General features: G+C 39.4%; 1 protein-coding gene across 5 annotated transcripts; it reads left to right on the forward strand.

Moving 5' to 3' along the window:
• Window positions 1–8421: 8421 nt before the first annotated feature.
• NOM1 (nucleolar protein with MIF4G domain 1) lies at window positions 8422–24593 on the forward strand. Of its 5 annotated transcripts, none has more exons than XM_062568831.1 (11): window positions 8422–9355; window positions 10164–10288; window positions 10781–10976; window positions 12808–13131; window positions 13654–13764; window positions 14631–14798; window positions 15382–15503; window positions 19382–19514; window positions 19875–20006; window positions 21160–21269; window positions 23356–24591. In XM_062568831.1, exons 1-11 carry the CDS (start codon window positions 8426–8428, stop codon window positions 23531–23533), a joined length of 2529 nt encoding a protein of 842 aa, XP_062424815.1. In that variant the 5' UTR covers window positions 8422–8425; the 3' UTR covers window positions 23534–24591. The 5 variants fall into 5 exon arrangements, with proteins under 5 accessions (XP_062424815.1, XP_062424816.1, XP_062424817.1 ...); XM_062568832.1 differs by having other exon boundaries at window positions 8422–9298; XM_062568833.1 differs by lacking the exon at window positions 23356–24591 and adding an exon at window positions 22147–23302.
• Window positions 24594–25554: the final 961 nt, after the last annotated feature.

The following is a 25554-nucleotide window of genomic DNA, read 5'->3' on the forward strand; positions in this document are numbered from 1 at the left end:
TAAAATCATAAATACAGTTATATACTACATGTATACTTATACTGTATTTAAATACACATATATCTATATATATGTGTATGTACATATATGCTTATTTTACTTATATGTAAAATTCTCCAAAATACTTTGTTATTCCACATGTATAAAAATGTAGTATAAAAATAAGTTGCTGTGAAAGACTCTGTGTTGCATTGTGTCTTCTATAAAATTTCTTTACAAGAGCCAAAATATGCTGATGTGAATGCTAAATTAATTTGAATTAACCTACTAGTATTTCCTTTTTTGACAAAATTACCATCTATTGACTTTACTGGGAATGGGGTTTTGATATTTATAAAGAAGTAGCAGCTGATAGTACTCTTTTATGTTAGTCTGTGTAGGTATGTATATGAAAGACAGAAAGAAACATGTAGTTCAAAAACTGTTAGGATGTCACTTCAGGTTATTTTATTACGCAGTTTATATTTTATTTACTTAAGTAAAGCATTGAACCATATGCCCCAAATAAACCATTTCTTTAAAGATACAGGAATTTTTTAAGTGGCTACTTTAAGAACTGGTAAGTTTAAGAAATGTAAACTGAAAAATTATGCTCATACAGAAATCTGAAATATGCACCAACTAAAGCATTATCTTAGTTATCTTCCTCTGTTACATGTATCATGGTATTCACACAGGCATGGACCCCAAATCAGTATCTTTACAGGAGCCCTACTTTGGGAAAAAAAATGAAGTTTTGACTACACAGAAATATAAGAACTTCGCAATGTGACCTATAGCTTTTACCAAACTGAAGCAGATTAATAGATAGCATACAGATGCCAAGATTAAACAGATTAGGGACAAAACATTAGTAAGCACTTTTAGTGTAATTAAATTTTTGATGTATTACAATTTTTAGTGTGTAATTATTTTTGAAAGAACTGCACAGTAATACTGGATCATATAGTCATTCACCTTAGTTACTGAAGAATAAAATGCTGTATGTTTTTAAATTTGATTACAGAATAATGCTTCATTGTCTGTCCATCACAGATAATGAAGGCAACATTCTCTGATAATCACTCATAGTCATTACCCCATAAAAGGGCAATCCTTGGTACTATAAGAACCTCTAGTCAGTCTGGAATCTAAGAGGTATTGAAATGTGCCATACAAAGCATCCAGGCTTACAAGTGACCTTGAATCTCTGTTTCCTCATTGCTGGAGGTTGGGACTGTTCCAGGGCTATGTTCCCAGTCTGCATCAAGAGGCTGCTGGTAACATCAATCTTAAACTGTGGTCTTTAAAACAATGTTCGACATCGGCCTTGAATAGGTCTAATAATTTTGCTTAATCACCTCTGTTTCTACACAAAAGCTGGAAACTAGGCTGACTTGTAATTTTTCATTCTTTTGAAATCCAGCCATAGGCTTTCTGTTTGCCATCAAGTATCTAGAATCACAAGGAGGTAAAATATATCGGATGCCCTGTGACACCCAATCATCTTTACCGTAGAAGTTCACTTTAAGCTTGGAGTAGAATAAATTCCAGAACAGAGATCAGGTCTTTGAAAAAAAAACAAGAAGCAAGCTCATTTGCATATTCAGATATGCATCTCTGACTAAAAAATAATGGAGGTGATATTGAACATTAAATCTCAATATTCCTTCATCATTAGGGAAATCCACATTAGTTCAGTATCTGAATTTGTACTGCTTGGACCTATCTCTAATAACAGTTCCTGCACAGCACCTTTCCTCTTCATCATGCTTTAAAAAAACATCTAAACAGTTCTTCCATTTCCACTGTGAGTTAGGTTAACATTGTAACATATTTATAATTATTTTACCCAGCAAAACTCAAAGCAAGGAGATTAAGTGACTTACACAAGGCTACAAAGAGGCAGTTATCATGGTAAGGATGAGACCTCCATTGTTTCTGGTCTGTGGTCCTGCGTTCAAACACGTTAGATCAAGTCTCCTTAATATTGAAATGGAAATGGAAAGAACACATAATTAATTTACAAAGCAACACAAGGATCATATATCTTGTGTTGTTCCACTTCTGCGAACACCAGAGAAGGACTGAGTCCTACGTATATGCAGTTCATCTGTAGACAGGAAACATCATTATTATGGCTGTGTCTTAGTATACATGTGCCTGTCTTTTGTACTGAAAACAATACATGGTCAAAATGCCATTATGCTTACCTCCCTCTAAAGCTTACTTTTCTATATCTGCAGACCTCAAAAACAGGCAGAAATATTACACCAAGCAGATTACACCTGTCTGAGAGCTGCAAGACTCAGGATTAATTAAGGGCTTGTGAATTCAAACGTACTGCTCTGATCGTGGTATGGCTCACAAGCAAGGGCACAGTTATTTATTCTTGTTGTTTTCTTTCATTATGGCACTGCAGGAGGCCCCCATCTTGAATCAGAACCCCATACTGCAGAAATTATTTAAACACTTAATGAAAGTAAGGCACTTACAGTTAAGAATTTACAGTCATAACTATAAAATGAAGAATAAAACTGGGTCTCTTCAATAGATTGCTATAATAATAACATTCTAACCAATACTAACACATACCTCATTTTAAGTGTTTTCCCATGATTACATACAGGAACGAGCTGCAGTAAGCTGAACACTGCCGCTCTGAAAGTGAATCCAGATAAATGTGGGTTGTCCTAAAAACAGACATCTTATCTGGGGTACCAGTAAGCAAGGAGAAAACTTCCACTGAGAAAAAGAAAATCCAAGCTGTACAAAACAAGCCAGTTTCCCAGACACACTGTTTTGCAAAGCTTTATTTTTAATGTAATTATTTGTGAGTATGCTGTTTCTTAAAAAATTATTTTGTAAATAATGCGCTATTGGGAGGTGTGGGAGAGCAAGAAAGACAAACCCTTTCATGATAAGCAAGGTAATTATAAAAAGAGGATTTTTGTAATTGTTCCTATTTTCACCTATCTGTGTTTCAGAACCTATTTCATATTGGGCACCAGTGCTAATACTTACAGATGGGGGAAACAGAAGAACCAGATGTAGTTACTAGAGTAATGAATTCTCTTTTAAAGCAACATAGGAAAGAGATGTCTACCTACTGGGCTATACTGAAACAGAAAGTTTCTGTAATCTGCTAATAGTGCAGTTTCATGAGGGACTTAAGGTAATCTTAGCCTACTCTAACATCGAAAGGAGCAGTTCCCTTCCTTTCTTTTCCCCATTGCTGGCTACTTGTTTCTGCCATCTTCCTATAGCCAGCTGAATCTTCCTATAGTCAGGTGAATCAAAAAAATAAACCAGTAGAAAGAAAAAATATATTAATTCCATCTGGATCCCATCTTGGATATCATAGATTGTGTCACAAATCCTGGTGCTAGCATGAAAAAGGGTAAGGAAATGCACTGCCAAGACAGGTGAATGGCAGATTAAGATCATCTTAAAATAGCTGCAAAATGGAAGTCTTGAAAGGTAACAATTGCCTAAAAGATACATTATTAGGAGCATATTAGCATGGTTTCTAATGTCAGATGTGCCAAAAACAAACTATACATATACAAAGCTATTCAAGTTTATAAGTGTATTCCTTTGTTTCACTGCCTTGTTCTGTGAGTGGGAATCACTTGACTAACAAGGTATCTAGACTGTGACTGTATCTGAGGCAGTCAGGCAAGATTCCCTTTCTAGTCAGGGAAGATCTAACCATACAGTTAAGGGAGTCTAAGACACTGCCTCTCTCATGCTGAAGCAGATACCTAAAATAGGTTAGGCAAGTTACTCTGTAAAAGCACCTATTTCTTTCCATCTGACTATAAACAGAGCACAGCGTGCCTGGCTCTGCTGTAGATGCCTATTTTGTAGATATCTAAACTGGGGGAGAATAACATCATCTCATCTGTTGGGGTTAAATCACAGTGCTGCTATTTTAGAATACTTTGAGAGATGGTCAAAGAGGAGATGGTACTGTTAGGCTGGAATATGCTGATATGAGGGACATCATGAATATCTTGACTGAAGACAGTGGTGATTGAAGACAGTGGTGATTCAGATTAAAACTGGTAAGTGCACATATTGGAAAAAAAAAAGCAGTCAGTGGAATACTTAGGAAAAACAAAAATAGCACCTTATACAATAGTTAGAGGGTTGGGAGGTTGAAGCACATGATGTAAAGCAAAGGCTGAGAGAGTTGTATTTGTTCATCCTAGAGAAGAGAAGGCTCAGTGGGGATTCAGTTGCCACCTTCCACTATGTAAAGTAAGGTTATAGAGAAGATGCAACTAGGCTCCTCTCAGAGGTGCACACAAAAGTAGCAAGAGGCAATGGGCACAACTCGCAGCATGAAACATTTCACTTGCATATACAGAATAAAATGTTCACCATGAGACTGGTCAAGCACCCTACAGTTGCCCAGACAGGTTGGGGAATCTCTCTCCTTGAAAATTAAACTTAACTGTATAGGCCCTGTGTAATGTGATCTATCTTGGAAGTCAGTCAGGCTTTGAAAGAGGGTTAGACTAGGTGACTCCAGAGGTCTCTTCCAACTGAAATTATTCTAGGATTAGAAATTAATCCACAATGGCAACCCAGATCAAGTTACTTAACTCAGCTCTCAGTATAGTCCCAGAAACATCAGGGGCCGTTATGCTAAAATGCTGGGAGTACAAAACAGCTGTCAGAAACACTGGATGAAGGCTTTGCTGCTGAAAGAAACTGAGAAGGTGCAGCTTGCCAGAACTCGCTCTCATAGAGCTCTCTGGAGTACAGAATTGACCGGGGGGCAACCATGGAAGTTGCAAGAGAGAAAACGGACTACTGCTACCTGTGTTTCTTTTTACGGTCAAGGATTTAGGAACCAGGATTTGTGTTTTAAGGACCAAAAAAAAATGTGTAATATTTACGTGCCTTGTTAAATATTTGCCTCATTTAGGGGATGAAAACTGCCCTATAAATGACAAAATAATACAAATGTTCCTTAGGTACATTTCAGCTTAGAGCTAAATCTCCTTACATTTCTTGGCACAGAAACATTGATTATATAAATTTCATAAAGGAAATGCAAAGTGCCATAATATGGGACGTTGATCAGTGATGCTATCCTGATTTATAATTCTGTATTTTTAAACTGTGATATGCACAAAGCACTAATTTAAAAGCTCATTTTAGTTGAAACCTACTTCTTCCTCTTAATGAGAATCATCTGATTACGTTTTTTTCAGTCATCCTTGTGTCACGTACTAGATAATCACTTTATAGTTTAAAACTGAAAATACTAATGGATTGGGGAAATGGGTTTCTGCATTCACCCAGCATATATGTCTTTTTTATGCTTGTCTTTTAGATCATTTATCTAAATAATAACCTTTAGTACCCAGTTCCTTCCTTCCAGTTAACTAAAATGAACAGCGATGATTAAAGTTGGTGAACACATGTCCTCTCCTTACTGTAGTTTTGCCAGCCAAGATTATGACTTTCAGCAGCTCCCCCCCCCCCTTTTTTTTGGGGGGGGGGGAGCTACTGAAATCCCCTTGCATCTGCTCGTGCAGCTACTCACATGGGTGCTTCCTAGTTTGTTTCAATCAAAACAGTCTTAATTAGCTTAAACAAACTGTAGATCTTTATTAACGAACATTACCTGACAGTGTTGATTGAAAGGGCATTGATTTCAGTAACTAAGGGGTAGCAATCACACAAGAAACTCAGTAAACAACTTCCAGCCAGCAAATCTGTTGGGGTAGCCCCAGAAAAGAGGCAGGTAAGGGTGGTAACTTCTTCAGCTGGCAGGTGTGGAGATAAAAGAGGATATATGTCCATGGCCTTAAGAGTCAAAAAAAGAGGGAAGGTAACTCATTTTGAACAAAATTAATTGTGTACTTCAGTTTTCATTATGTCTGAAACAAGAAGCAATGGGAGGACTTGGCTTTCAGAAATTCCTTAGAACATACCCTCTGAAAAAACAAAATTCTGGGCAAGAGGGATATATCTTTACATTATGAAACATTAGGAAATCCTTTTACTCACCTACCAATGCCTTCTGAAACAGAAATGAAGATGTGCTTCATGGAACTGAAGCAGATCTGAAGAGTTAGCAACTTTGTACTGTCTTGAGACTTTGGAAAAAAACACTCTAGCAGCCCTTCCCTTTCATAGGGACCAAATTTCAGTTCTGCTGATCACAGTGGAGGCAGTATAACACAAGGGGAATATTTCAAACAGGGACATACCGTGCCAGAAAGTCTTCAAGTAACTTCCACTCTTTTGAGGCTCCCTTTGCTTAGAATAAATTCATTCAGTCTGAATAGTCAAAAAAAGGCTTTGCTGGATGTAAAGTGATATTCTTTCAAGAATCAGGCTGTTGTATTCCACAGATAAGAACAAAGAATGATCCTATCAGATCAGTCTTTCAGATGCTTCTTTGACTTTTCCTATGGTGAGAAATACCAGGATGTTCTCAGTACTGGCAAATTACAAAACAGCCAGTATCCACCTGTGTATGTTATATTGTTATTAAACAATATTTTCATGGCATCTGGGAGGTGACCAGAAGAAAACAGCAGATACCAGAATAAAAGAATAATACCCCATTCATTCTGCAGGAAAAAAAAAAGGTCTATGAATATAATTTAATAACAAAGATCTGCTAACAAAGATTATCTCCATAGGAAACAAAAATTTACTGGAGCAACAGTTTCATTTCCAGTGAATCATACCATTATGTTTAATTTCATTCTAAATGTGAAGCCTGCCCTTGTTACTTGTTCTCTGCTGTGGGATCACTGTCAAAACAAAGAACAATTACAAAATGTTCCCTCACCTCAGAATTCCTATTTGCTAAATGGAATTGCTAAGCTACAGAGATCTACGTGTGAAATCCATAAAATGCTCTTAGGTACAAATGTGAGCAGGGAAATCATGTTTCTCCACTATTTTGGTATCTACGAAAGTTGGAACAGTAGTTGATAGGCATTTCTAATTCTATTCACATAATTCAAGCATTTTTGAACTATCTGCAGTAATTTATTAATTTAGATGTGGCATCACTATGTTTGAATAATCAATTAGTCTATTAAGCAGATTGATATTTCTTTCAGTATTAGATTTTCCTGATGGTTATATTTTGTCTGAAATGTTGTTTTTCTGTGTTCTTAGAAAGTATTTTTACTTCATAAACAGGTGATGATAATTCTATTTATATTTTTTTCAACACAAGTAACATGGCCATTTTCAACAAAATTTGTGATTTTATAGTTCAGCAAAATATATACTTTCCATATTTTCTTGCAAAATATAAAATATTGAGGAAGGCAAATATTCACATTTTCTTTCTTTGAAGATGTATGAAATTTCCCATTATTGGAAGTGTTGCTACGAATGACAAATTACATGATGAGACAGAAGTATGATGCAAATCTCAGAGTTTTAAAAGCATCTAATAGTTACTCATTTTATATCCATCTGTATTTATCTATCATTCCAGCATGCTGCTGGAATAGTGTTATCAATAAATCTATAAATAGGATGCAAAATGGCTGTGAGCTGTCTGTGCTTGAATAAAGAGCAGCCCAGAAATAAATTATAGCATAATATATAGTTTGAAGCGTAGCAAAAGGAATGCCTTGACAAATCAATTGAACATAACTGTGTCACCGAGGGTGAAAGATTCATTACGCGTCAGCCTTGAGAAAGCCGGATTTCTGAAGCAAAGGGCATCCAGGACACATGACGTAATGAGAGGATGGAAAGATGCATAGCAAGAACAAAAACAATCTTCTGAATATTAATGACATGTACAGTTTTCAGCTGGAACAACTCCTCTGCGGTACTTCACTGCTCAAGAGGGGCCAGGAAGCCCACGACAAGCGGACGAAGCACGGTTTCCTGCGGGCCGCGGCTCCGCGGAGACCCAGCGCGGACCCTTTCGGACACCGCGCTTCCGCGCGCGCGCGCTGCCTGGAGTCGGCTAAGGTCTGAGCTCACCTTGCAGCACTTCTTTCAGCTGAGAAGTTCCTCTACCCAGCAAACTATTTTCACGGAATTTGGGGAAATTCAGTGTTTTGGGGCATGATGGGACATGATGCTTCAGGCATCGTGTCAAAACTTGACTGAAACCAGGCAGCAGCCTTCAAAGCTGGCAAGTGGGAAGGTCACTGAGGGAAACAACAGCAAAGGGCGCTATAAATAAGACCGAGCTGCCAACCGGTGTTGCTGCTGACAGCAGCAGTGTGGCAGAGGACAGTTAATTCCCCGTGATCGGGCAGACGAGCGGCTGCGCGCCGCCACCGCCGCCGAGGCCCAAGCGCGGCGTGTGCGCGCGGACGCCGCTGGGCTGGGCTCGGGGGGGCCGGGCCGGGCCGGGCCGGGCCAGGCCGCGCCGGCAGGGGGCGCTGCTGCCCGAAATGGCGGCCGCGCGGCGGAAGGGAAGGGGCGGCCCTAGCCCAAGATGGCGGCGCCCAAGCGCGGTGTGGTTGAGCGGGGCATGAAACGGGCGGGCCGCGCCCGTGGCGACGGCGGCAAGCTGGCCCGGCTGCGGCTGGCCGTGCAGGAGTTCGTGCAGGCAGCCGGAGACCAGCTGCCGCCGCCGCCGCAAGGCTCGGGGAAGCAGAGCCGGCGGAACCGCCGGGACGTGAGGAAAGAGAAGCGCCGGCTCAAGCGGAGCCGCCGCCGCCGCCTCTTCCGAGGCGAGGAGCCGGGCGAGGCCCCCGCCGCCCCGGCCAGCCCGGCTCCGGCCTTGGCCGCCCGCCCCGCCGCGCCGGGCTCGCCCCCCGCTGCCGCGCAGCAGCAGCGGCCGGAGCCGCGGCGGCGACAGCAGAAGGCGGCGCGGTCGCCGGCCCCGGCCCCGGCCGCGGCCCGCAGCGCGGCGGCCGCCGCCTCGGCGCGGAAGCGGGCCCTGCTGGAAGCCAACGCGGCGGAGGAGAAGGAGATCCGGCGGCTGGAGCGGCGCCTGGGGCTGGGCAAGCGCCGCAGGAAGGCGGCGGGGGCCGCGGCTGCGGCGGCCGAGCTGCCGCAGAGCTTCGTGCGGGACGGGCTGGGCTACGTGCTGGGCGCGCTGGGCTCCCGGGCCACCCTCGCCGGGCTGTACGCCAGCAGCGATGAGGAGGTCGGCCAGGGGCTCGGCGGCGAGGGCCGGGGGCCGGCGGAGGGAAGTGAGGGGCCAGAGGACGAAGAGGTGGAGGAGGAGGATGAGGGGCTCGAAGAGGAGGAGCCGGAGGAGGAAGATGAGGGGCTCGAGGACGAGGAGAAGATGGAAGAAGATGAGGGGCCAGAGGACGAGGAGGAGCTGAAGGACGCCTCTGACGCGATGGAGGGAGCCGAGGTGGGAGGCCTCTGGGAGAGCGAGGGCAGCGGGAGCTTGGCCCCGGAGCGGGAGCAGGTACGGGCTTGGCGTCGAGCGGGCGCCGCCGCGCCTTGGAGCGGGCTCCGCGTCTGCGTGGGAGCAGCGCGAAGCCGCCCAGACCGGCCCTGCACCGTGGTGTCTCGGGTGGAAGCGCTGCGGGGTCCAGCAGCTGCCTCTTCTGAGGGCTTCCAGGTCCCAGCGACAAGCACGATGTGCTGAGGGTAAAGTTTCCTCCTAGCAGTACCCAAAAGCGGGAGGTCGGTGGCCCTGTCTGTATATACGAGATGAGCGAATAACAGAAGAAGAAAGGAAAGTGGTGCTATCCCCGAGCAAGAATTTAAGAACAGGGATGCAGCAGGATTAACCACTTCTACTGGGAGCTTATGTTAAGAGGACTATCAGTCACAAGCCAAAGTGTGACTTCTTCTGGGTGTCTCTAGAGGTCCTGCATGTTTCGTAAGGTTTTTGTAGGGGGATGTGGAAGAGAGGGACCTCCAGATCGTTTAGCCCACATGGGGAAACGCTTTGGCCATCTGAAGCTTTCGTCTCTGAAGGCATCTGTTGTCCAGCTAGGTGATGCGAAGAGCAAAGATGTCAACTTTAAGAAAAAGAGCTTAAATAAATATTAAAGAGAAAGGGATTTTGCTGCCATCAAGCTGATCATAACTGATAACTTGTTGCATGTTTTTTCTGTATGCAGTTGTTCCTTTGGCATTAATTTTTGGCTGGTAGAAAGCACACTTAGCTGAAAATTTCGTATGTTAAATAGAAATGTGTACCTGTGTTCAAATATTTCAAATGCTATTCTCATCTGCTATCTTTTTTGTTTTCTTTTCTTGGTAAGAGTCCTGGTCTCAGTGCTACAAAGTATGTTCCCCCTCAAGTGAGAAAAGCTCAGGAGGCAGTAGATGACAAAAAAAGAGAAGAATTGGGAAGACTGAAGAAAATGGTGAATGGTCTCATTAATAGGTAATGCAGTAAGCACGTCATTAATCTTTCTATGTGACAGTGCTCATCATTCCCAAAAAAGAGGCATGGATGTGACTTTTCTCTTTGCAAACTGATTTTAAGTTGGCAATCATGTCTCCTATCCTTAATAGTAGTTATCTTTGAAGAATTTCTACCAACAGAGTTGGTAGTTATAGAAGTTGAGAATGTCAAAAATAAGTTTAAGACACCTGTTGCTTGTCAGTGCTAGGTGTAATTCTCTACGTGTCGGTAGGAATGTGCCCATTAAATGTTAGATCCCTGTCAGATCTTAACTATGTACCAACAAAATCATGATATTTACTACAGTTTTCAGGTTAGTGAACAAGGGAAAATACAAAAGGTCATCTTTTCAGTCAGTTTTTCACTCTTCTTTTTAGAAAACTAGTGGAGCTTAAGAAAAATGATTTAGATGAAAATTGTGAAACTATACAGAGAGAAGAATAGTAAACTTTAGATTTTATTTCTGACCAGGTTGAGTGAACCAAATTTGTCCTCCATCAGTGGACAACTGGAAGAGCTCTACATGGCCAACAGTAGAAAGGACATGAATGAAACTCTAACAGATATTCTTATGAATGCTTGTGTTACTGCAGTTGCAATGCCTACAAGATTGATGATGGAGCATGTCCTTTTGGTCAGCATTCTTCATCATACAGTAGGAATTGAGGTAAATCTTGTGGTTGGGACTGACTTTGTTTTATAGCATGTATTGTGCAGTGTTTTCTTTGATATTTTGTTTAGATTGTCTTTTTTATTTCTGCATACATGGCACTATATTGCACTCACTAGTGATGCTATATAGTAACATATAAGCAGAAATTAGAAGACAGTTGTAGCTGTATTTGTAGGTTATTAGCCAGACATTCACAAGTTAAAGTAACATATTTGGTCCCCTTTTCCTTTCTTAGACTGATCTATTTTCTCCGTGAATTACCACTTGTTCATTGTCACAAAAGCATTGCTTATGTCATTAAAATTGTGAATAATTTTTTCTGCGTCCATTTATAGTGTTGAATTTCAGCTTTTCTTCAGATTTTCTCATCTTTAATTACACTAATCCGTTGCCACTTTCTTGCGTATATGAGGACATCATTCTTGAATTATATGTATCCAAATATGGAAAGCTTTGCAGTTACAGAAATCACTTTATATCAGTAGAGATTCTTTAAAGCCCAATCATGTATATTGTCAGTGAAACTAATTATGTTTATAAATGAATCCAGAACATCAAAAACGTCCAGAAGTTTGGCAAACCTGGTGGAGTTTTTTATACTTATAAGCCTGACAAATGATTGAGATATTTTGCTTACTAATAAGAAGGTGAAATTAATAGTGTCAAATGCAAGATTTTAGCTAATTTCAATGAAATATCTCTAAAGAGATTGAGATGTTTCAGAATTACTTTTCTATCAAGTTGTGTTCTCGTTCTTAACTTTAGAGTTAACTTTAAGTTGACACTTAAAAATACCTAATAATAGATAGCTGATACCGTGGTCTGGTATGGTCTGGTACAGACTGTCTTCTGTACCAGTGACTGTTTACAGTTTTTGAGTCTGCACTATTTGAATACATTATTATAAAGCTCCATTATTTTCTTCGGTAAAATAAACCTAGAATATGAACTGCACAAAACTGTGGTAATGTAACACAACTGCATTTAAAAATAAGTTCAGGCAATGGAGAAGCTGGAGTTCCAATCTCTGTTTTTATGATTGTGTAGTATGACTGTTGTGTAAGGCTTAAACCTGAACTATTCAAGACTTGCAATACAAGTCAGTGCTACTATGAGAATTTAAACTTTACATAAGATCAGTCAGCAAATGTTAGCACAACAATAACAGATTTTTTTTTTCTTTGTTTGTACCTTAGCTGATTAGGTTAATAATAGGCTGATTATCTACCCACATCTATCTTGGCTTTTTATTTCAATCTTTAGCATCAATTTTCTCCTCATAAATACAAAGATAGATATTCCAAAATTGTCTCCACTGTAAAATCAGCCTAAATCATGCTCAGCAACTGAGAAAACTTGTTATGTTGGGGGTTGTTTCACACTTCCCCCCGCCCCACCCCACCCCAATAAATGTTTTATTCTAGAGTGCTAAACTCTGTTGTATTTGATTTCAGACATGCAGCTTGACTGGCAGTAGCAGCATGCTGATCTGGCAGCTGGGAAGATGCTAGCATGTGTCAGTGTAAATTGTGGACACAAGTACATTCTAATAGATATGTGCCTTGATTTCATAACATTTACTTTTCTTGCACAGATTTTGAAAGGCAACTGGATGACGTGCATGAGGTGTAATGTACACTTTAGGAAGAGTTTAGATACTATTTGTATATTTAAGTGCATAGCATCCATATTAGTGAAGAGGAACAACAGTGTTTCTTTAAAGTTAACATTGACATTGCACCCAAATTTAATGTTTTTCAGAAGTTTTAAAAATCTTTAACTGCATGGATTTTTTTTTTCTTCCTCGTAACGGAACTATTGATAGGTTGGTGCTCACTTTCTGGAAGCTGTGGTGAAGAAGTTTGATGAAGTCTATAAAAGTGATGCTGAAGGGAAAGAATGCGAAAATCTATTTGCTTTGATTGCCCATCTGTATAACTTCCACGTAGTTCATTCCCTCCTGATCTTTGATATTCTGAAGAGGCTTGTAAGCACATTCACAGAAAAGGATATTGAGTTGATTTTGTTTCTTCTGAAAAATGTGGGCTTTTCGTTAAGAAGAGATGATCCATTGGCTTTGAAGGAACTGATTAGTGAAGCACAGGGCAAAGCAAACACAGTGGAGAAGAAACTTCAGGATCAGACTAGGGTATGTGTATGTTAAAGATCTTCTATTCTGAATAGGCTTTAATAAGTGCTTGGTTAAATATGTTAATTTACTAACAAATTTCATGCTATAGTCCAGTTAGATTCTAAGTTACCATTAGTATCCAGTTGTTGTGTTGAGTTACTTTTTTCTTGTGAGTTATTCTCTCCTATTTCTTAAGACACAGATACATGCTTGTAGTGGGTGTGACTGGAACTGCTGTGGTATTATACAATGAACAATACTTCTGTTTCATGATATTTTGTACACCTTAAAAAAAATGATGATTCAGGCTATTCATTTATTTATTTAGCAGATTAAGCCTTGAATTGAAGCTTGAACACAAACAAAGATAATGGGAGTTAAAGTAAGCATTATTCTCTGAGATTTAGATCACTCGAACACAAATACAATGTATGTTGCTAGCTGAGCTGCTTATTCTCACAAAACAGTAATTTCAAAGTACACTTTATTAAGTAAACTACTTCAGCATATAATCCACAGCAGCATTTCTTTTCCTAATAGGTTCGTTTTATGCTAGAGACTATGTTGGCACTGAGAAATAACGACATGCGTAAGATTCCTGGTTATGATCCTGAACCAGTTGAAAAACTCCGCAAATTGCAAAGAACACTGGTAAGATCTTTCTTGACATGTGTAGTACAGCTGTTCTTAAACTATGTGTTCAGAAGTAACAAAAGTAGTATATGGAGCCCTACTGAGCTATGAATAGGACTTTGGAATTCATTTAGCAGTCTAAAACTCCTTTAGAAAAAAAATCACTTTTTAAATTGTTCCAGTTGCTTGGAGGATTTTAGATATCTAAAACAACTCAATATAAATATGTGAAAGTAATTTTCTATCTCATTGGATTGAGAACTAATTCTTTTTCACTAGATTTGAATCTGATTCTAGACTCCATCTATTTCCAACCTGAAAACTGCACTACTTATCAACCACACCTAGGGAACTGCAGTTTTTTGAAACTTGGTATAAGTACAGGATGTTCAGGTTGGCAATAATAGACCAGGCAAAAATAAGCTAAGTAATCTATTTCTGCTATTTCTGTAGGTGGAGCTTTTTTTAACAACAACAAAAAAAATCCAACTCTTAGGCTGTCTTGTTGATACTACAAAACTTGTCACAATTTTATTATGTTATTTGATCAAAAGCTTTTTGCAAGGAAAACCAATTAATTTTCAATGTTAACATAAAATTTGAATTCTAATCTGATTTTAGGATTGGAACTTTTTGACTGATGATCACTTTAAACTTCAGAAGTTTCTAAACATAGCTTTAAGTAACTTTTTGTATTTGAAGAATTAGATTATGTGGAAAACTTGTACATTCTTTTCAAGCTGCTGCCTGAAAGAAGAGGTTGTGAAAAGCAATATGTAAAGACCTTTATGAAGATTATTAAGTTGTGCTGTTACCTTAAAGTATTTGTTTTTCAAAAAATGTTTCAACTAAAAGCTTCTGGATTTTTGATTTTGTTATTCAAGGTTCACAACAGTGGTTCTGGAAAAGAAACTCAGCTCCGTGTCTCCCTGGAATCTCTCCTCAATGCTGATAAGGTTGGTCGCTGGTGGATTGTAGGTTCATCCTGGAGTGGAGCACCGATGATAGAAGATACAAACAGCAAGACTCAGCAAAAATTGCATATAGGAAAGGTAAATCCAAGTCTCAGTGTTGTCAGCAGTATTTGGAATATTGATACAGGTGGATGAGCTCCTTTCGCAGCTCACCAAAACAAGCTTGATGGACTCTTGGAAGATTAAGCCTTTGGATTATAAAACCTGCTCTTATCATTTAAAAAACTGTGCATGTCCTTCCTGAGAACTGTATTACGAGTATTATGATATAGTTTTGTTCTAATCCTGTAGAATTGCAAAAGTAACTTCTTACATGAAGTGGAAGAAGAGACTTGATCTACAGTGCATTAATAGCATGAAATCTTACAAGGTAGTGTTGTCTGTCAATGAATGGCATATATCTAAGCAGATACTAAAAGTAGCGTGGTAAGATGACCGTGGTCATTTACCTTTAGAGAAGCACTTCTTAAAAATAATTGGCACAATTTAACTAGATTTCCCTAGCTAAAAGCAAGCTCCTGATGATTTGTATCTCTCTGCTGGATTGATGCTTCAGTTTCCTGGAGCTCTTCATTAATGGTCATATTAGAGGTTGTGCTGAAATTGCTTTCTTCAAGCAAGTGTAAATAAAATAGCATTAAAAATATGCTTTTTTTTTCAGGTGAGTTCAAAGATAATGGAGCTTGCTCGTAAGCAGAGAATGAACACTGATATCAGAAGAGGTATTTTTTGTGTCTTAATGACAAGTGAAGACTTCCTGGATGCCTTTGAAAAGCTTCTGAAGTAAGTGCAGAGGAGGACAAAGGAAAGTCCAGGGATAAAAAGTTTTTTTGGGGGGGAAGGAGTGGAAAAATAAAATATTGTTGGTGTGGAGCAGAGGGAACTTTTGGAGCTGCGCTTAAGAGCATTTAACTGCGAATGCAATCAAAGGAGTGAGTAGCTTGGCATTCACTTGAGAAGGGAGTAAAGGGGTTAAGGGAGGGGGCTAAAATCCTGATGTGATTAAGGACTACTTAGGGAGCAGGAAGAGGTGACTGGCACTCAGAGGAAAGGAATAGCCCTCGTTATTGTCACGTATGTTCAGAACTGTTATGTTACTTACAACGTCTTTCGACTTGTGGAGCCTGTATGTTTTTGTAGTGGAGTTGAGGATCCCAGTCCAGCATATGAAAGTTTATTGCAGGCTTACTTCTTCATAAGACAAGTCTCTAAGACCCTTTTGAATATATCTTGGGTTTATAGCTAGATTTCTTTACTGCTGCCTCTTCCTTTGCTCCTTGCCCCCTCTTGCTGCCATGTTAGGTCACCTTGTAGACCTCTGTCCATACTTGCATGATCTGGTAATGTTTTAGCACCTCCACTTCAGTCCTGCAGAATTTATTAGTTTTGGATTTGCTCCAGGGTCACCTCTCCTGTTAAGACTGGTTCCCCTACCATTTGGCAAACAGCTCTTTAGAAGATGATGTGATCAGCGAAGAGCTCAAACTAAGCTATTCTTTGTGTTTGTCAGAATACTAATTGTAAGTTTGTAGTAACTGGGAGGGGAGAGATCAGGTCTGAACTCTTCTGTTCCAGCTTTGTAATTCAAGGGAGTTGTCCTATCAGGATGGCATGCAATTATTTAATTTGCTAACCAAACCAAAATAGTCTTTGTAATAAAGTCCACTAATATTTGATTAAATGCCACTTCTGTAAAACACAACTTGGATTTAAGACTGATGGAGTCTTTCCAATATCTTAATATGGCCTATTCAATTAAAAGAAATTAGCTGCTGCTGCAGTTCTTGCCAAGGCCTGGTAGTTCAATTTGCAAATTGATCCTTGACTCTCATCCTTGCTATTTAAACCAGTATACAAATCTGTATACACACAGACTTGGCAGAAAAACTGTGTCTGCAGATTTCCTGCTATGTGTTGAAACTGATTTTTATACAGCAAACGCACAGAGAGAAGAATTCTCAAATCATCCTGTGTCTGGCAGAGAATAATGGAAAGTACGCAGATTTGTCAGTAAAGGAATTAAAAATTTAATGTGATTATGCTTTCCAAAGTGTATGAGAATTTATACTCATATGTTTGGTGTCAGTCTCTTGAAGAAGTGCATGAGAAGTACATATATTTTAACTATGCTTGTTGATTTATCTGCTGCTAACTCTCTGACAGAGTTGAGATGTGGTTCAATGGCAATTCAAATCATTCTAAATGCAGGCTGCTGTAGTTGTGCCTATCTTTCTTCTCCTTTCAGCAAATGAAGGTGATCAGTTTGTAGCCAGAATAGCTCCCTGAAGTGGCTCAACCTCTGACTGCAGAAGTGCCAGTGTGAAGGGAGGTTTGGGAGTAGGTCTGGAGACACAGAGGAGAGAGTGAGCCCTGATCCATTTAAGCATCTGACCACAGATCCATATAGGAGGGGGAATTAACACTTAGGTTTGATGGAGAGGCATTTTTTTAAGCTGTTTCACAGAGTTTCAGAAATTGAGAAAATTAACATTACATAAAGAATTGAAACAGTTGTAGAAGTTGAGGATATCCTGCTACAATGTTGTCTGTATACTCAGGATTGTGAGTATGTGATTGCATCTGCTAAAATCACTTGAATTGACATAAAAAGATCTCTTGGAATGTTGGGTTTTTTTGATATAAAGGTGATTCTCTCAGGCTTTCACTAGTGAAAACTAACCTACTTTAGAGGCGATTATTCCATACTTGGGGGAAACATTTTTAAGTGGTCTAAAACATACAAGTCTCTGGTCATGTTGCACCTTACGAATGATTTAATAGGTGAGGTGGCTGCAGCTTCTTTCTCCAAGATTATTGAGTTAGCAAATCTTTATAGCTTTATAATGGAGCTAAGCATTGAAAGACAATCCTGACTCTTCAATTCTTGATTTTTAGGAATGTCAGATTTAAAAAGAGAAAGCACTGCTAGGTGTGTGAACTGAAGATAAGAACAAAGTTGAATATCAAAATACTGATTTACTTGGTTACAACCATCTGGCAACATGAATATTTCCAAAATAAATGATTTGTGGCAGAAGTGATGATGAGCAAGGAAAATAAGAATGTACCAAATTAGTGGCTGAATTATAATTTCACAAGTCATCTATTAAATTCATTTCAGCTGGCTGAGAACTGTGGGGGGTTTCTGTCCCCATGTCCCCCCTCCCCACCCCAAAAGAAAAAATTAGTTGCTCTATAACAAAATCAGATGGAACTTGACTGATGGGAGAGCAAGAGATTGACAGTACTGGCCTGGCATTTAGAGCGATACTTTCTTTTGAGAGAACAAAACTTGAAGTTGTTGCTGCTGATTAGCAATCAACATAGAAATTATCCCAGATTTTCATATTGCAAAACCTTAAATTCTGTTTTGTTTTGGGCTTTTTGCTAAATATTTTCTCTCTAAATCTGGTATGTATCTGTGATCAAATGCAATGGCAGATGCCTGGAGGGGTACACTACCAACGGAGAGTAGACACGAGCCCTGACAATCTGTACTCTGCAATCTGTAGATCAAGTTCTGGTAGAGTCTAATTTACTTAGAAAATACATTTGAGTTTACTAATGCCAGATGAAACTTGAGCTTAAAGCAATGAAAATAATTTCATTTGACATTATTCAGATTATAATATTAAACATTTTTCATTTTAATTGGTTTTAATGCTGCCAAGCGTTTGACAGCCCTGGAAACTAAATCATATTATTCACAGAGCAGGTACATTGCAAGTTAGTTACTGTTTCTTGCCAAAGTGTCTCAGCCCTCGTTCAGACTGGTCAGCTATTTAAGTGTGAAGGCTATGGAGTCCTTGGCCTTTATGCTGAGACAGCCAGCAGAGGTACTCATTGATACAGACTTATTTTCTTCAGGATTTTTTTTCTAAGGTCTGAAATCACTGACTGCATCTTCTTAGGCTACTGTCAAACAAAGATGAACTTTAAGTTATTATCTAACATGGAGTTGAACTGACCTAGAGATGAAAAGAGTTTCATCAATTAAATAAGAAAAATGCCTTAATATCTTTTTAATCTCCAGTAAGTACCACAGAAGTGAAAAGTCCTGGACATGTGTTTCTCCTAACAGGCTTATATTGATCCAAAGGCTGTTTTTCTTTCCTATGACCACAGATACAAGTGTGAGGTAACCAAAATAACATCCTACAGTTTTTACCTCACTATTTACACTCTATGTTGGTTTACCATGTTGCAGTGCTTGCTGCAATACTACTACAGCTTTCAAAGGTTTGGACTTTCCAGTAGGGACTGACTCGGTGAAAGCAGGGCCCTCTCCTCTGTTTCCATTTGTGGAGAGGTACAAACATGGGGTGGGCTACGTTTCCTTCCCCAGGGACTGATTATACTTGTCTCATTCCACTCCTGACCTTGCAGTCTTGTTTTTGCAGCCAGTCCTTTAGCAGTGGTACTACTGCATTACCATACTACTGCATTCCAATACACGTAGTGTTTCTGTACAGGGATGTTGGGTTAGTCTGCAGTCTTAGCAGTTTGTTTCCACTTGGCGTTTTAAGGGCTTTTTAACAACTAGAATTAAGAGTGGCTGTTTTTTTTCCTCCTCTTATATTATTCTCATGTGTTGACTGTAAATCTTTGGGGCAGTTGTTTTTCCTTACTAAACTATTTTTTATTCTCTTACTAAATTCTAGGCTTGGACTGAAAGATCAACAAGAGAGAGAAATTGTTCACATTATCCTTTACTGTTGCTTACAGGAGAAGACATATAACCCCTTTTATGCGTTTTTGGCCAGCAAGTTTTGTGAATATGAAAGACGATTCCAGGTGAAGAAATACCTGTTTATGCTTTATTGTGGTGTCATTGTTGTGGTTAGAAAGACATTCGTTAAATATCTGAGAGCAGAGAAATACCTATGCAGATCTTGATCCTGACAAAAATTATACTCATGTACCTGTGCAGTTAGTAAGACACACCCATGGTCAGATCTAAGTAGGAAACAAAGTAATTTCTGCAACAGATTTGCTTCTTTCTGTTTTACACTTTTTAAAAGAATTGAATAGTCTTACTGAATATCTCTTAAACAAGCAGGTGTTCATAAAGAATAGAAGACAAAAAGGAGTTGTTGCGTTATTCCTTGTTTAAATAGTTGCTTGATTTATGGTGTTTCCTATTTTGCCATCTAGATGACATTTCAGTTCAGTATTTGGGATAAAATCCGAGACTTGGGAAACCTGTCAACCACTGCTGTCTCCAATTTGATTTCACTGTTAGTTCACTTGTTAAGGACAAAATCGTTACCGCTTTCAGTTCTCAAGGTTGGTATGTTTCTTAAAATATTTCTATGTTCTCCTTATGTTTGCTAGTTTTGTGGAAAATGCATGTTCTCTGTTACCTAGCTAGTAATTCAGCTAGTGATGAGCTAAGATGAAAGCTATCCTAAAATTACCAGCTTAATAAGCAAATGTATTAATGCTCCCATTGGTAACAATAATGTTCCCCAGTAATCTATGGGGAAAGAGGAGCTGGACTGACCCAAGAGTATCAAGGTCCTGGAGAATATGGATGCTTCCTGAAGAATGCTTTTAATAAAAAGTATCAGGAGATAACTTCAGTCTGGAAAGGCCTCAGTAGCTCTGACTTGCCACCCTCTATGCTAGTTCCCAGGTGGCTCCTGCACAAAAACTTATGGGCTTTTGTGTCACACTACCACATGTTCCCTAATCAAGGAGAATGGTTTTGCTGCAGTAATAAACCCAGAGAACCAATTTGGGCTAGATGTTGCTCCCAAACCAGTAAACCTTCTCAGAGCAGTACAAACGATGGTACAGAGCTACAAGCAGTTCTGTTGGTGATGATGTGGGGTGAGATTTAGGTTTGACCAAATCAAACTATTGCGAAAGGCTTTAATGAAAACATGCTAGATCTGCAGGGATTTTAATAGTTTGACTACCCTGGACCATTCTATATAGAGAATAGTTGTAAGAACGTTGGGTTTTTGGTTTTTTGCAGTATCCAGATTTAGAACTAAGAACCCTACATTAGCAAATTTCATCAGTGAATTTCATGCCATGACCTTTACCCAATGTTGATTTTATAGAACAAGTAGAAATCTACTGAGCACTTGGATTTCAAGAAGAGGAGTGTGTAGAATTTATTTCAAAAGAGTAACTGAAACATATTAAGCAGGCAGTATTCTATGTTGTCCTCAATTTTGAACTATTTATCTTCCTGGAAAAATATATCCTGCTATTCTGGCACTAGTGGACAGGTTATTCCTTAGAAACTTCACTGCTTTCTTATTGCTTGACTTTTGGGGGCAATGTTCTCACCTCACTGTTCTGTGTTGAACTTCAGACTCAGGATATAGGGAAGGCCAGTCAATGTGCTAAAAGCTGTTTGTTGTAAAGAGAGTTCAGTTGTGTGAAATACTTGAATTGTTACTCTAATTCTCTCTCTATGGTTAACTAGGTAATTGAATTCAGTGAACTAGATAAACCCAATGTCCATTTCTTGCGACAAGTATTAAGCACGCTATTAATCAAAACAGATGCTGAAGATCTTAGTGACATTTTTGGGAGGTAAGTGATCAGAGAGATCTCCAGGGAACCCTTGGTGAGTAGTGATTAAACAAATGAGAGGTTTGCCTATTTTATTTGGAAGTACACAGTGCCTTCTCTAAATACCAGCTGTCCATCCCTTAAAGCAAGGGGCAGAGGGGGGAATATATAATTTATGTGTTAATATAGAATCTGGTATAGATAGAACTGTGTAAAATTCTGCACAAAATAATTAAGGCTTTCACATACTCAGTGTGTCATTTTGGTCATTGAATTCTCATGAACAGAGCTCTGTACTTACTTGCTTTCCTTATTGCTTTACCGTCTGTGTGTAGTGAGATTCAATCTCACAGCAATTTTTGTGGCTCACAGATTTCTTTAGGGAAGAAAATAAAGAAATGTTACTGAGTGAAAGATTAGATTTTTTTCAAAATAATGGTGTCCAGATATCTTTTTTCTGTATATGGGACAGGGATCCTTTGTTAAATCCTTCTCCAAAGTGATCAAAAGAAATAATTCTACTGAAGAGACTAAAATGTAACTCTGACTCCTCCTTTATTTATTTATTTTTAACGTGCTACAAAGATACCAGTAAATATCCTCAAGTTCTGTAAAGTTTGTTTACAGTGCTTTGGACTCATCCCTAATACAGTCTGGAAGAATATAGGTCACAAGAAACCCAGTGTTCTCACTTGTACTCTATTTCTTCTGGAAACAGCCTTAATTTGTAACTTAATCCAGGAAGGAAGATTTTTGTTGTTGTTGTTTGGGGAGGTTAGTTGTTTGTTTTTCAGGTGGCTGACCTTTTATCGCTGTATAAACATTTAGTGTGTGAACTGTAACAGTGGTTTCTATACTTTGAAAACAGTTCAACCAAAATGAAGTAACTTTTTACTAGTCATCACAGATAAAATTCAAACTGAGGAGAGCAGCTGATAAGGTGGAGGATGCAGCTACTATTCAGTTATGCCCTGACAAGCTGAATGTATGGGGCAACAGGAACTGCAAAGTGGAACAGAGAGGAATGCAAAGTCCTGCACCTGGAACAGAATAACCACCTGCAGCAGTCCAGGCTGGGGAGTGACTAGCTGGGAACAGGACTACAGAAGACTATCTGGAGGCCCTTGAGGACAAGGAGTTAAGCACAAGGCAGCAGCAGCACGCACTTGCAGTGATGAAGACTAATTGCATACTGGGCTACGTTAGCAAAAGTATCGTTCCCCTCTGCTTGCCACTTAGGGGTCTGCACCTCGAATGCTGTGCCTTGTATCAGGTTTTCCCAGTGCTAGAGTGAGTCTGACAAACTGGAGAGAGTCTGGAAGAGGGCAGCTGAAATGGCTGGGGGGGGGCTGGAGCACAATGTACAAGGTGAAGCTGAGGAACTTGGGGTTTTAGCCTGGAGAGGAGAAGATGAAGATTGAGAGGGTGGTTTTCACCTTACCTAAAGGAAGATTATAAAGAAAATGGAAGCAGATTCTTCTCAGAGGTGTACTGTGAAAGGAAAAGCAGCAGTGATCACAAATTGCGGCAGGAAAATGCTGATCAGAAATAAGTAAAGACTGCTCATAAAGTGGTTATGCAGAGGAGTGGCTTACCCAGAGGCTGAGGAATCTCTGTCCTTGGAGATGCATGGGACTTGAGTGGGTAAGACTGAGCAGCCTGCCCACACCTGAATGTTAGCCCTACTGTCATAGGAGGTTGGACAAAATCACCTGCAGAGGTCTGTTCTGACAAACTCTTCTGTGATTCTGTGATTTTGTTCTATTAAACTTGCAGTGTTGTGTTAGGTAGAGAAGTTAAGTGATGTCATTCTAACCATTATGCTGAAACACAAGGAAGTTTGAAGAGGGTGTTTGCCTCAGATTTGACTGTAATGTAGTTGTTTACATTAATATTCCATTTTGTTGAGGACCAATTGCACATTGAGTGCATTGGGCTGTTTGCCAAACCAACGTAGACTTACTGTTAATTTGAAAGCCTCTTCAGAAAAGCTCCTTTTATAGCTTGAGTTTTTTTTTCCCGCAGGTCTGTTTGGAGAACAAAAATTTAAAAACTTAACTTATCAACAGAAGGAAATTTAATACTGTTTTCATCTGTATTTTTACAGGATATCTGAGAACCCGAAATTGGGAATGCTACGGGAAGGTTTGAAGCTTTTCCTTACCCACTTCTTACTGAAAAATGTGCAAGCCCACAAAAGCGGTGAAGAAGCTAGCTTCTTAAAAGAAAGAGTTGAACTAGCAAGCAAGGCTTTGCAAGCAAAAGAATCCAGACTGAAACTATAATTCTGTTTTTCAAATAAAACATATATGGGAAAAATGAGGTCTACATGACAATACAAAGCTTTACGTAAGCCTTTCAGACCCAGAACAGAGAATGAGGGGAATGGTATTGCTGTAAAGCATCTGATGTTTCGATGTAAACAATTGCTTTACTCTACATACTAGTTACAAGTTTGAAGGTTATATGGGACCCTTCTAAAGAAAGGGGAAAAAGTATTTTCTGTAACATGCCTTTTCAGTATCTGTACTTCAAGTCGATTATTGACATTAAGAGAAGAGGCTGAATTTCTCTTAGATTGTACTTCCAGTCAGCAGCAGTGCTCAGCACTGGATATTCTAACCTTTCTTTTATTCTTTTTTTTCTTTTCTTTTTCTTTTTTTTTTTAACATATAGTGATCAGTATTCTACAGTTTTAACCAAAGCTTTTAATAACTAATCGTTGTACTTTGAAAAAACAGGCCACTAGATGGCATAACTGCTGGTGAGTCTGTTTTGGAAGAAAGTAACTTTTTTTAAAAAGTGTTGAATATATCAGCTAATTCTGTGAATTGTTTATGTGACTGTGGGTCAGGAAGAGATCTCAGATGGATTCGAAGTTAAAATAAAAAGCCCATGATGATCTGACTTTGCCCAATTATATTGGGTTTAAAGATCGCAGCATAGCTTTATGCTATTTTCACCTGCTTTTCTCAGCTTTTTAAGTTGGAGTTATCAGTCTTACTGCTTGTGAAAATCAGATTTTACTAGACATAAAGAATAATATCAATGTCAGTCTTTTGATAAGAAAATACCTTCTCTTGCTCTTGCTTTCACTTTCCACTCAAATGTTTAAGAAAAATGTACCTTTCTTTGTATAACAATATTGACTGGGCCGTTTCTTTTGTTGCCTTCAAACTACATATTAAACTATAGTTTCGGGAGGGGCGGTTCTGTTTGCGTTGTTTTTATTGGCAGCTTTTAGGTGTACAACAAAATGGCTATTTCCCCACAGTTAAATCTCACATGCAAAAGACAAAAGAGGAAAAAATGTTAATAAAAATATTTCTAAAAAATCGTACCAATTAGTAGAGCAGTATGGGCAGCAGAAGCACTGACACTGTTTTGACTGGACCGTCTCTGTGATACCTAAGTCACAGCTTTGATGAGTGCATACGAAGAGTTCCTTCACAAACAACTGTGCCAAACCTCAGATTTTACGTTTTGAAGCTGAATTTGGGCAAAGAAAATCTGTGCAAGTCCCTAGAAACTGTGGCTGCAGTAGCTGCATGAGACCTCGGTAAGTAAAAATCATTCCTGTTAGATGGCAGTAGCTACCGCATTAATTACACTTTTTTGCAGAGATTGCGGGAGACCCAGCGCTTCAGCATGTCTGTGGTTTAATGACATATAAACGGAAACACACTGCTGCAGTTGGGAAATGGAGGTAACTCTGCTCTTCAAGACAAACCTAAAACCATCTTCCTTGAAATGTGGCAGGCTGTCAGTTCCTTGCTCAGTTACTTTCCTAGGTGATCAGAACTTGGCACCCTTTGCTGCCCGAGGAAATATTGCCTAGTGTTTTATGGGTCTGAATCAGCTCACTTGCTGCAGCTGCCTGAGGCGCTGTGATGCAGGTGCTGCTGTGCAATTAGAGGAGATGGTTTCAACCTTATAGTCTAAAATTACAACTACTGGGTTGTGGGGGTTAAAAAAAAAAAAAAAAAAAAAAAGAAAGAAAGAAAATGAATCTGCATTAATTATTATTCCCAACATCTCGTACATTTTTGTTCTAACTTAGTAAATTACTTCAGACATGACTTTGTTTCTGGGGAAAACAGATTTTTACCTGCCTGCAGCTCTTAGTTTAGTCACGTTTATGTATAAACATAAATTTGTTGAAAACTGAGTTTTCAAGGAAAGCAGCCAAAACACACTGCCAGTCCGCGATGCAGCAGTGGCAGTACAAGGACGGTTGCCTTGGGCGTCACATTCTGACGCTGTGGTTCAGAGAGGGAAAAACTTGTCAAATAGAAATTTGATGGTT

The sequence above is a fragment of the Rhea pennata genome, chromosome 2 (genome assembly GCF_028389875.1).
Source record: "Rhea pennata isolate bPtePen1 chromosome 2, bPtePen1.pri, whole genome shotgun sequence".
Lineage (NCBI taxonomy): Eukaryota > Metazoa > Chordata > Aves > Rheiformes > Rheidae > Rhea > Rhea pennata.

Excerpts from the sequence above, each read along its gene's own strand:
- NOM1 (XM_062568831.1), top strand. The coding sequence starts at position 8,426 with ATGGCGGCGCCCAAGCGCGGTGTGGTTGAGCGGGGCATGAAACGGGCG. Across the intron at positions 14,799-15,381 it reads AAAAATTGCATATAGGAAAG|GTGAGTTCAAAGATAATGGA; the intron begins GTAAATCCAAGT and ends TTTTTTTTTCAG. Across the intron at positions 15,504-19,381 it reads GCCTTTGAAAAGCTTCTGAA|GCTTGGACTGAAAGATCAAC; the intron begins GTAAGTGCAGAG and ends ACTAAATTCTAG.